The 11,610-nt window shown below is 45.3% G+C and overlaps 1 protein-coding gene across 1 annotated transcript; it reads left to right on the top strand.

Moving 5' to 3' along the window:
* Positions 1–9,452: 9,452 nt before the first annotated feature.
* Positions 9,453–9,950, top strand: LOC122119658 (60S ribosomal protein L23a-like). Its single transcript, XM_042693668.1, has one exon. It carries the CDS (start codon positions 9,453–9,455, stop codon positions 9,906–9,908), a length of 456 nt encoding a protein of 151 aa, XP_042549602.1. The 3' UTR covers positions 9,909–9,950.
* Positions 9,951–11,610: the final 1,660 nt, after the last annotated feature.

The following is an 11,610-nucleotide window of genomic DNA, read 5'->3' as shown; positions in this document are numbered from 1 at the left end:
CTTGAACTCGGGGCCTAAGTATTGTCCTTTAGCTTTTTTGCTTAAAGTTATTGTTCTTCCACTCAAGCCATGGCTCCACTTCTGTTTGTTTTTGATGGTTAAGTGGAAACAAGAATCTCCTAGGCTTTCCTGCCTGTGCTAGCATTGAACTGAGATCCCGAAATCTCAGCCTTCTGAGAAGCTAGGATTACAGATATGAGCCACTGGTGCCTGGCCTTGGTATTTATTTTGTTAACCTATGAGTCAGTTATTCAAAGGAGTTAGTTGCCGCATTGTAATCGTCCCCTGGATATAGTATACTTTAGACAGTTTGTATTTATATGCACATGTTTTTATATGTTTATAATTTAGATCTAACTTCCACATATGAGAAACAACATTAAATCTTTTTATATTAGCATTCATCTCATCCAAACTCCTCTCCAAAGCTCCCAACTCCCACAGTGCTTGATTGGAAGGTTAAGTTTATGACATGTCGTGGAGATTTGGGTAGACCACATTCAGATCATAGCGATCGTGTTTTGTTGTTTGGCCATTTGGAAATCCTTTCCTGTTACTTGTTTAGTTACTTGTTTACATATTTGGCTCCATTTCCCTCCCCCCCTCCCTGGCCCCACTCATTGCTTACATTTTTCATACTGATTTGTAGGACATTTTTATTCATTTTAGAAAAAAAGTAGATAAGTGAAATATTAGCCAATATTTTCTTTTAAATGGTTGCTTTTGACTTAAGCTTTGTGTGTGGCAATTTTTTAGTGCTATCTCTATCTATCTATCTATCTATCTATCTATCTATCTATCTATCTATCTATCTATCTATCTATCTATCTATCTATCTATCTATCTATCTATGTCAGTTGTGGGGCTTCAACTCTGGGCCTGAATGCTGTCCCTCAGCTCTCCAGCTCAAGACAAGTGCTTTACCACTTGAACCACAGTGCCACTTCCAGTTTTCGAGTGGTTAATTGGAGATAAGAGTCTCACAGACTTTCCTGCCCGGGCTGGCTATGAACCTCAATCCTCAGATCTCAGCCTCCTGAGTAGCTAGGATTACAGGCAGGACCCACCAGCGCCCAGCTTATGTTATATTTTAATGAATCAAATTTTTTTCCTATAGGGTTTTTTTCTATGTAAATCAATTGACCTATATCTGTGAATCATAAAATATGTATTATAAGCAAACATAAAGGGTATCCGTTCATATTAATATTCCTTTTTGGGGGGGGACGGGTAACAGGTTGTGGGGCTTGAACTCAGGGCCTGAGCACTGCCCCTGAGCTTTTGTATTCAAGGCTAGCACTCTACCACTTGAGTCACATCTCTACTTTCAGCTTTTCTGGTGCTTAATTTGAGATAGGAACCTCATAGACTTTCTTGCCCAGGCTGGCATTGAACAGTGATCCTTAGAACTAAGCCTCTCTAGTAGTTGTGATTACAGGCATGAGCCACCAGTGCCAGGCTAAGTTCTAAATTACTTTTAAAATGCTTCCAGATGATTCTAATTTGCACTCAGCATTGAGCAAACCACCCTGGGTCTTGAATTTTTACAACTCAACTTGAAGAACCCTTAACCCACCTCCCTTGTGGATACCATCAACTGATGGGACTAATTCTGCAAGACAAATGACCCAGTTTCTTCAACAAATAAATGTCACAAAATACATGGTGCAGAGGAGTGGAAACAGTAATAAATGAGAAGACTGGACACATGTCGACCAAATGCAGGGGACAAATCTGTGTGGATTCTGATTTGGACAGAACCCGAATAAGCATTTATGAGCCAGTAAGGGGAGAAATAACACAGGTCATTTGATATTAAGGAATTATTTGAATTGGATACTATGCTAGAATGATAATTGCATAAAAATACAAAATCCTTATCTGCTAGAGATAAATATCGATATATTTATGGGTGAAATAAACTATGTAAAATGTGTTCTTGAATACCCAGGAAGAAAAAAAATTAAAAAATGTGGAGAGAAGTGTTGAAGAAAGGACAACAGTATTGACAATTTACAACTGACTATGGGGTGCAGGAACAGCAGCACACACCTGTAGTTCTAGCACTCAGGTTACTGAAGTAGGAGGATTATAGGTTTGAAACCAGCTTGGGCGCACAGCAAGACCCTGTCTTAAAACAAGCAAGTAGACAAGCAACAACAAAACTCTCAGGACTTTGTGTGATGGGTAACAGAATTTTTTTTTTAACTTTTGTGTATATTTGAACATTTTAATGAAAATGTTGTAAGGAATGACAGGAGGCCTAGGATCTGAAGACCCAAGTGTATCTCAAGCCTTGTTTTCCCCATCCAGCCTCACAGGGATGTTGGCAGTATTCTGCCTGGGGTGGATTCTTATTTCTTTTGGAGTAAATCTGATGAGATCAAGAAAGAATATATTGACTTTTCCCATGGCTTTCCCTGTGAAAGGGAAGTGGAAAACCAAACCAGAGAGACACTTTGGTGCTTATATTTAATATCATTGGCAATGACTTCTTTTCTTTCTTTCTTCCTTCCTTCCTTCTTTCCTTCCTTCCTTCCCTCCTTCCTTCCTTCCTTCCCTCCTTCCTTCCTTCCTTCCTTCCTTCCTTCCTTCCTTCCTTCCTTCCTTTTCTTTCTTTCTTTTTTTTTTTGGGTCCAGTAGTGGGGCCTGAACTCTGGGCCTGGGTGCTGTCCCTCAGCTCTTCAGCTCAAGGCTAGCACTCTACCACTTGAGCCACAGCGCCACTTCTGGCTTTTTTCTTTTTGTTTATGTGGTGCTGAGGAATCGAACCCAGGGCCTCATGCATGCAAGGCAAGCGCTCTACCACTGAGCCACCTTCCCAGCCCCTCTTTCTTTCTTTCTTGAACTCTGGGCCTGGGCTCTGTCCCTCAGCTCTTCAGCATAAGGCTAGCGCTCAACTACTTGAGTCACAGTGCCACTTCTAGTTTTCTGGTGGAGATAAGAGTCTCTTGGACTTTCCTGCCTGAGCTGGTTTTGAATCATGATCCTCGGATCTAAGCCCCCCATCAGCGCCAAGTTCTTTTTCTTTTTGTACAAGTATTGGGGCTTGAACTCAGGTCTGGGGCTCTCAGTCCCTTAGCTTTTTCCACTCAAAGTTGGAGCTCTAGCACACAAAGCACAGCTCCACTTCTGGCTTTTTGATGGTTAACTGGAGATAAGCATCTCATGGACTTTCCTGCCTGGGCTGACTTGAACCTTGATTCTAGGATTTCAGGCATGAGCCACCAACCCTAGCTTATACTCATTCTTTTTACCAATTAGGGCCACTTGCCTGGATTTCTTTTCCATCAACTCCATGGGTGGAAGGATAGCAAAACATCAGAATTAACTATAATAATATGAATTACAGGGGTGGAGCTCTCCAGGGAGCTGTGACCATTGAATCAATAAGTGGGAGAGGTGAGCACAAAAAGGTAAAGTTTTCACCAGAGCAAGAGTCATTTGATTCTGGCCCTAAGAGAAAAAGAAGCCACAAGGTGGCTAGGAATCGGTTTCTATTTTTTCTTTTCCTTTCTTTCTTCCTTCCTTCATTTCTTTCTTCCTTCCTTCCTTCTTTCCTTCCTCCCCCCTGTCTCTCTGTGTCTCTCTCTGTCTCTGTCCCTCTCTCTCTCATTGTTGTTGGTCATGGGGCTTGAACCTAGGGCCTGGGAACTATCTCTGAGCTCTTTTGTTCAAGTCTAGTGGTTTACCACTTTGAGCCACAGTGTCACTTGGAGTTTTCTGGTGGTTAACTGGAGATAAGAGTGTCACTGACTTACCCTGTCTGGGCTGGCTTTGAACCACAATCCTCAGATCTCAGCCTCCTGAATAGCTAAGATTACAGGTGTGAGCCATCAGGCCTTTTAGAGTTATGGATTGATATCTATAATCTTAGCCACTTAGGAGGCTGATATTTGAGAATTGTAGTTCAAAGCCAGCTGGGGCAGAAAAGTCTGTGAAACTCACCCCCAGTTAAACCAGCAAAAAAAATTAGAAGTTGGAGCTGTGGCTCAAGTGGTAGAGCACCAGCCTTGAGCAAAAAAGCTGAGAGCTAGAGGCCCTGAGCTTAAGTCCCAGTACACACACACACACACACACACACACACACACACACACACACACACACACACACACACACACACACACACACACACACACACAGAGGCCCAACTGCACCCTGGGAAAGTAGAAGGCCAGTGAGGAAAGATGAGCCTGCAGCCATTTGACAAGGGAAGGTACTGGAAAGTGGAGGGCTTTGTCCACTGTGACTCCTCTGAATCCCGCTCAGCCTCTGGAGCCCCTCTGTACCTGGCTAGCTCCACCTGGGCTGGAGGCCACAAGGAAGCACGAGGTCTATGCAAGGGGGGGAAGAAGAAAGTTAGGGAGGAGGGGGACCCGGACAGGGCAGTGAGGATGGGAAAGATTTCAGGGCACCATTGGGGAGGGAAAGAAGGAGGAGGAGGAGGAGGAGGAAGAGGAAGAGGAGGGAGTGGAGGAGGCCAGGAGATCAAGGGAAGGAGAGGGCCAGAAGGTCTCCCTCACACATACCACATTCCTCCTTGAATTTTTTTCTGTTCCCTTGGTTATGGAAGAATAGCAATTAGCAAATTCAGTCAAAAAAAAAAAAAAGCCAGAAGTGGAGATTGTTTGCGCTTTCAGGGGCCAAGATGCATTAGGGAAAGAATGTGACCAGAACTATATATAACCCTTTTCTTGGCCCACCCACCTGTCCGGGCCCGGGTGAGAGATGGGCTGTTGGCTCTGGGCTGGTATGTAGCTCATTTCACTCTAGGAGCCCACCCTCTGGACCCAGGCCTCGCAGCCAGTAGCTCTCAGTGACCATATATGGCAAAATGATATAAGTGATCAAAAGAAGCTGAAGTCTGCGGTTACATCAGCCCCCTGGCTCAACACCCCTCGCAGCCCCTCCTGGGAAGGGGCTCAGCGATTGGCTGGGGGAGACCGGGGGCGGGGCCACCGCTCAGCCGGCTTCAAACTCGCATCCAAGCCAGGGCTGACTTCAGTGCTTGTTAGGAGGCCTGTGGATGTTGGGGGCATTGGAGAGGGGGACTGAAGGGAAGGGGCTGGAGGAGGGGGGGGTCCAGAACTGTCAGTGAGTGAGTTGGGCCTTGGCCTTAAACCAGGAAGATTAGAAATAGAGGGATAACTCTCCAGAAAATATCCAGGTGGAGAGGAGAGAAAGAGAGAGAGAGAGAGAGAGAGTCCTACCTGAGCCCTACCTGGGCTCATGAGGCCCCAACATCTCTTCAATTCCCTTGATCCTTAACCCCCTCTCCAAAATTAATTTAGCTGTACACCCCTATACTTTTTCCTCCCTTCTCTCCTCCCTCCCTCTATTCTCAGTAGTCAGACCCCAATGCCTGTCTGCATAGGGTGATCTGCAGTGATTCCCCCATCCGGTGGTGGCGGCGGTGGTGTGGATGCTACAGGAATGCTCAGAACAGACATGATTGTGGTCCTCACCTGCCTAGCAGGGTATCCAGTCAGCTACATGGCATCCAGGAGGCTCCTGGGAGGAGGTGATTCTTGTGCCCCTCACTAATACCCCAGAGGGGACTGATGCACCTCCTTTAGCTTAGCATCTCTGAGCTCCCCCAGAGCACGAAGGCAGTGGCTGCAGGAGGTTCCAGGAGGAAACTGAACCCCAGACCTTTGCTGACAATCCCCTTTGCGGTGTACACACTAAGCAGATGCATCCCTTGGCACCTTGAGAGCCTGTTTTGAAGGGCTTTGTGCTTGTCAGTTTTCCATTGCTATGACAAAATGCCTGAGGTAACCAAGGTTCATGGTTTCAGAGGTTGCCGGCCCGTGGTCACTTGACCCTGTAGTACACCATGGTGGAAAGTCATGGCTAAGGGAGGCTATTCACTTTCCAGCAGTCAGGAAGCCAAAAGAAAGCAAGAGCAAGATAGAGAGGAAGGTGCCAGGGACAAGATCCCCTTCGAGGGAATTTTGAGTGATATCTACAATCGAAGTGCCATTCAAAGGCACGATCCTCCAGTTTCCCACTTTCTCCAGCCAGGCCTGTCCCTCCCATAAGGTTTCTATCATCTCCCACATCCCACTGAGTTAGCAGTCCATCAATGGATTAACCCACTGATGAGGTCAGAGTGCTTAGGCCTTCACTTCCCCAAAGTGCTATACAAGATCAGCCTTTAACACATGAGCTTTCTCCAGACATTTTAACAGGATGAATGTAATTTATGATATAGGCCTTCAGCAGCCTATGTCTAATGGGAAGAGAAGTCCAAGGGAAGGATTTGACATATAGGCTTCAGTTGAGACTTTACTTCTATAGGCCCTGAGCCAGGTTATCTTCTGTCCTGTAGGATCACTTGAAAAATCACCATGAAGTGCAACAGGATGTACACGGAGCAAGAGAGGTGCCAGGTTTTCTATGTCCCAGCATCCAAAGTCATGGATCATCACTTCTACTCTATTCCATTCATAGCAACAAACTGGGAGGAGACAGGCTAAGGTGTGAAAGGAGGATAAGGAACCCTAAGGGTTATTTATTTGCAGCATTCAGGGCAGTGAGCTTATTAGGCTGGTACTCTACCACTGAGCCATGCCTCCATCACTTTTTTCACCAGTTATTTTTAGCATAGGGTCCCACTTCTCCCCAGGACTGTGGAACATCTACTTTAGACTTTCTGTCATTGGAGGGCTCACAGGTGCACCCTGACACAGCCAGCTTCCTACTGGGGAGATAAGTCTTGGAGAGTTTTTTCCTTGGAACTCTGATCTTTTCCATATAGAGCTAAGCCTCCTACATGGCTTAGAATGATAAGCACGTGCCATTGTGTTCTGATATGGGTTTAGAAGGAGTCTCAAAAACTTCTGCCCAAGCTAGACTTGAACTGTGATCCTCCTGTTCTCAGACTCACAAGTGAGCTCCTGGATTGTAGGGAGATTCTTGGAGAATAGTTACTGCAGTCACTAAGTTTGAAAGTATCTTGAAGCCATAAATAACTAACAAAGATAGGGATGTCCCAGAAGGAATGCTTCAGCCCATCATGGAAGACAGACTGCACTCTGGGTCTGTATGTTATACAGGGATTAATGTTTATGCAAGAGATTAAAAAAAGATTTCAAACCGAAGTACATCAAATATTTGGTCCTTTGTGTCAGTCAGCTTTTTTGTCATTAAGCACCTGAGATAATGAACTTACAAAGAGAACAGGTTTCTTCTGTCTTACAGCTTTGAAGGGCCCAGGCTTTGATTGGTTGGTCCTGCAGCAAGGCAGGAGCATGAGGCAGAGTGGAACCACACTCATCTCAAAAATAGGCTGGAATTGAAACGAAGAGGAAAAGGAGTCAGGTGCCAGTGGCTCACACTTGTAATCCTAGCTACTCAGAATGATGAGATTTGAGGGTCACAGTTTGAAGCCAATGTAGGCAGGAAAATCTGTGAGACTCTTATCTCCAATGAATCACCAAAAAGCCAGAAGTGGAGCTGTGGTTCAAGTGGTAGAGCGTCAGCCTTGAGTGAAAAAGCTAAGGAACAACACCCAGGCTGAATTCAAGCCTCAGTACTGGCACTAAAAATACACAGACACATGCACACACACACACACACACACACACACACACACACACACATGTATATGTATGTTTATGGATATATATATGGATATATGTATCCATATATATTTGTATGTGTACATATGTGTATACCTGTATATATGCATATAAACTCACATTATCCATATATGACTATTTTATTTATAACATACATAACACCATTAAGACCATGTGTGTGTGTGTGTGTGTGTGTGTGTGTGTGTGTGTGTATGACCATTCATATCCTAAAGATTGTCCCACCTCATGGCTTTAGTGAAGATGATGAGCTGCAGGAATTCACTATTCTCCGTGATGTTCTATAGGATGGTTTAAATTCCTGCAAAACAACAACAAAATGAAAACAGCTGAGCACCCGTGGCTTGCACCTGTAATCCTGGCTACTCAGGAAGTTGAGATCTGAGGAGCCTGATTCAAAGCCAAGCCTAGGCAGGAAAGTCCATAAGACTCATCTCCAATTAACTATCAGAAAACCAGAAGTGGCTCAAAGGGGTATAGAGCTAAGCCTTGAGTGAAAAAGCTCAGGGATAGCACCCACAACTGAGCCTCACCCCCAAGAAGAAAACAACAACAAACAACAAATGGGTATATGTCTTATGAAGAGGGTCAGTTTGCTGTCCTCTTTCTTTGCACAAACTGTGCACACCACACGACACTCTTGAAGAATAGAGTGATTCTCTGCATCCGGTGTCCAATGATCTTTCTACCTCCCCCAGACCTCCCCGGTGGTGAACCCCAATGGCCCCCTCTCTATTGTGGAAAGTCCACTTCCCTCTGACCATCATATCTGTTACCTTGATTTCTTCTCTTCAAATCAGTCCAATTTGAGCACAGCTGCCTTGTCAAGGAAGCTTGTGTTTTGGCAGAAAATATATCATAGTGTGAGGACCATGGGATCTAGATTCAGACTAGATTGAAGTTTATATCCCAGCTCCTTTACTTCTAAGTTGCTGGACCCTAAGCAAGTCACTCGAGCTTTGGGAGTTTGGTCATCTGTAACCCAGAAGTAGCAAAATAGCCTAAGCAAACAGGCTGTAATATGAAAGGTTAAACACAAAGCCTCTAGTAGTGGCTCTAAGTTCCGGATGCTTTGGCTTGCTAAAAGTGCTGAAAAATCCTATAGGCAAGAAGCCAAAATTTGCCCCAACTTAATTGGCAGTAGGTTTGTGCAGCAAAGCCCCACAAGGGATCCTGGTAAAGTGATTTGGGAAACACAGCTGTAAGAATTTCACTTTTATCTTTAGATCACTTGCATACCTTCAAAACCACCACAATGAAACCCAGATGGCTTTGAGGGTCTGTAAAATCCTTTTGGGTTGGGACCTGTGTCTCTGGAGTTCACTGAGGCATGCCGAAACTCTAATGTGTTCAGGAATAGGGATGTCATTGGTGACAAGTTCTGCCCAAATGCTAAAAGTTCCTTTTCCCAGTCGTGCGTGGTAGTAGGGATATGGAATAATGGTGCATCTAAGGGTGAGAAACTAATTTCAGACACCAAATAAAATGCATCTCTGCCTTTCACATGAGAGAATGAGCTCAGCTAGAAATGCTAGATTCCTTCTAGAGCATATGGAAGTGAGCAGATACCCAAACTCAGAACTGGCTGCTGATCTTTGGACTCTTGGTTTAGAACTAGGCATAGACTGGGTACCATTGGCTTTTGCCAGTTTGATCTAAAGATCACAGTTGAAAGCCAGCCCTGGCAGAAATGTCCATGAGGCTCTGAGCTCCAATTAACCAGCAAAAAGCCAGAAGTGGAGCTATAGCACAAATGATAGTGTGCTAGTTTTGAGGGAAAAAGCCAAGTGAGGGTGCAAGTCCCTGAGTTCAAGTATTTGCTACAAAATAAAAATATTGCTTTTTCACCAATGGCGCCAAAAGCGAAGAAGGGAGTTCCTGCTCCTCCTAAAGCTGAAGCCAAGGAAAAGGCTTTGAAGGCCACGAAGGCAGTGCTGAAAGGTGTCCACAGCCACAAAATGAAGATCCGCACTTCACCCACCTTCCGGCGGCTCAAGGCGCTGCGGCTCCAAAGACAGCCCAAATACCCTCGGAAGAGTGCTCCAAGGAGAAACAAGCTTGACCACTATGCGATCATCAAGTTCCCCCTGATCACTGAGTCAGCCATGAAGAAAACAGAAGACAACAACACACTGGTGTTCATTGTGGATGTTAAGGCCAACAAGCATCAGATCAAACAGACTGTGAAGAGGCTCTATGACATTGATGTGGCTAAGGTCAATACCCTGATCAGACCTGATGGAGAGAAGGCATATGTTCGACTGGCTCTTGCTTTAGATGTTGCCAACAAAATTGGAATCATCTAAACTGAATCCAGCTGGCAAATTATAAATACACATTTTTCCCACCCCCCAAAATAATATTCGTGTGGGGGGGTGGATCATGGGGCTTGAACTCTAGGCCTGGACTCTGTCCCTCAGCTCTTCAGCTCACGGCTAGCACTCTACCACTTGAGCCACAGCGCCACTTCTGGTTTTCTGGTGGTTAATTGGAGATCAGAGTCTCACGGACTTTCCTACCCAGGCTTGCTTTGCACTGCGATCCTCAGATCTCAGCCTCCTGAGTAGCTAGGATTACAGGTGCAAGGCACTGGTGCCTGAAAAAAAATATTTTTTTAAAAATTACTAGACTTAGGGAGGATAAACTGGTGGCATCTGGGGAGTCCCTTATCTCTTGGGTCCTTCCCTGAGTTGGGCTTTTGGAGGGACAGGATTGTGGTTGAGAGTCAAGGATTAATAGGCTTGAGTCCAGATGGTGAACAGCTGGGCTCAGGCACAAACCAGGGGTTGTTCCTTCTCTTCTCTCTGGTGATGATTCCAAGGATGAAAAGGCAGGAAAGGAACTTGTAATACACGGAAGGGAGAACAGAAAGAATTTGGAAGGGGACCAAGGGGCCCAGCTTGAGAAGAAGGGAAATGTTTTCTGCTTAGAGAGAACATTATTTATCAGAAATCAGTAGGGCCATGGTCCTGCAGGGGAGACCATGGGCTCTGGCTCAGATTTCTAGGCGGTTACAGATCAAACCCATTCCTGTTTCTAAGACAACCAGGGAACCAAATAGGTCCAACACAAATGGTGATAAGAGGTGACTGTGGCAGGCAGGGCCAACTCCGACAAATTGAGCTCAAAGATCAGAAGTTCTGAGGCCAATTCTAAATTTAGACTCCAATTTTTGAGAACGCCAGAATGAGCTCTGCTAACATGAAGTGTGGCAGAAGAATAGAAAATACAAATTGCCAACAGGGAGAATCATGGAGAGAGGGTGCTGGGAGTCATTTTGCAGCCAGAGACTAAAACTGAGATCAACCAGGCTGGCTCTTCTTCTTTTTCTCTTTTTACCTTTGTGTCTTTTCAAACTAAGCACTTTAAAAGAGCTCATCATCACAGCTCTTCTCTCTCCCTTGCTACCTTTTCAAAATCACCTTTAACCCAGAAATACTCAAAGCAACTCAGGGTATCTGTGGAGGAAAATAGCAAGCCCTCATTTCCCTTTTACCTCCAGCCCCAATCTTACTCATATGGCTCAGGTCTGTGTTTTTCTTGGCTGGAAGAATATAGGTGACCCACCCCAATGGGGCACTTTCTGAGTTGAAGTCCTGTGATGGACTTAAATGTACAATTTGGAATTAACACTGACACCATTCGGGAGCTATTGCTCATTGCACGGCACATGAGGGGACTCGAGACAAAGAGCCAGATTCCGGGGCTGGGAAGATGGCTCAGTGGTAGAACGTTTGCCTTGCATGCCTGAGGCCCTGGGTTCGATTCCTCAGCACCACATAAACAAAAAGAAAAAAGCCGGAGGTGGCGCTGTGGCTTAAGTGGTAGAGTGCTAGCCTTGAACTGAAGAGCTGAGGGACAGCGCCCAGGCCCAGAGTTCAGGCCCCATGACCAGACCCCCCCCCCCAAAAAAAAGAGCCAGATTCCATCCTGGGTCCTACCTCAGCACCTTGAGCTCTTACCATCTATCTGTTTCTTCCACCTGTTCTGAAGAGATCCCAAAGGGCT

Source organism: Dipodomys spectabilis, unplaced genomic scaffold, assembly GCF_019054845.1.
Source record: "Dipodomys spectabilis isolate Male_0828 unplaced genomic scaffold, ASM1905484v1 ptg000004l, whole genome shotgun sequence".
Taxonomy (NCBI): domain Eukaryota; kingdom Metazoa; phylum Chordata; class Mammalia; order Rodentia; family Heteromyidae; genus Dipodomys; species Dipodomys spectabilis.
Note: the sequence above shows the minus strand (reverse complement) of the source record. Positions and strands in the feature narration are given on the sequence as shown.

Coding starts and splice junctions, on each gene's coding strand:
- LOC122119658 (XM_042693668.1), top strand. CDS start 9,453: ATGGCGCCAAAAGCGAAGAAGGGAGTTCCTGCTCCTCCTAAAGCTGAA.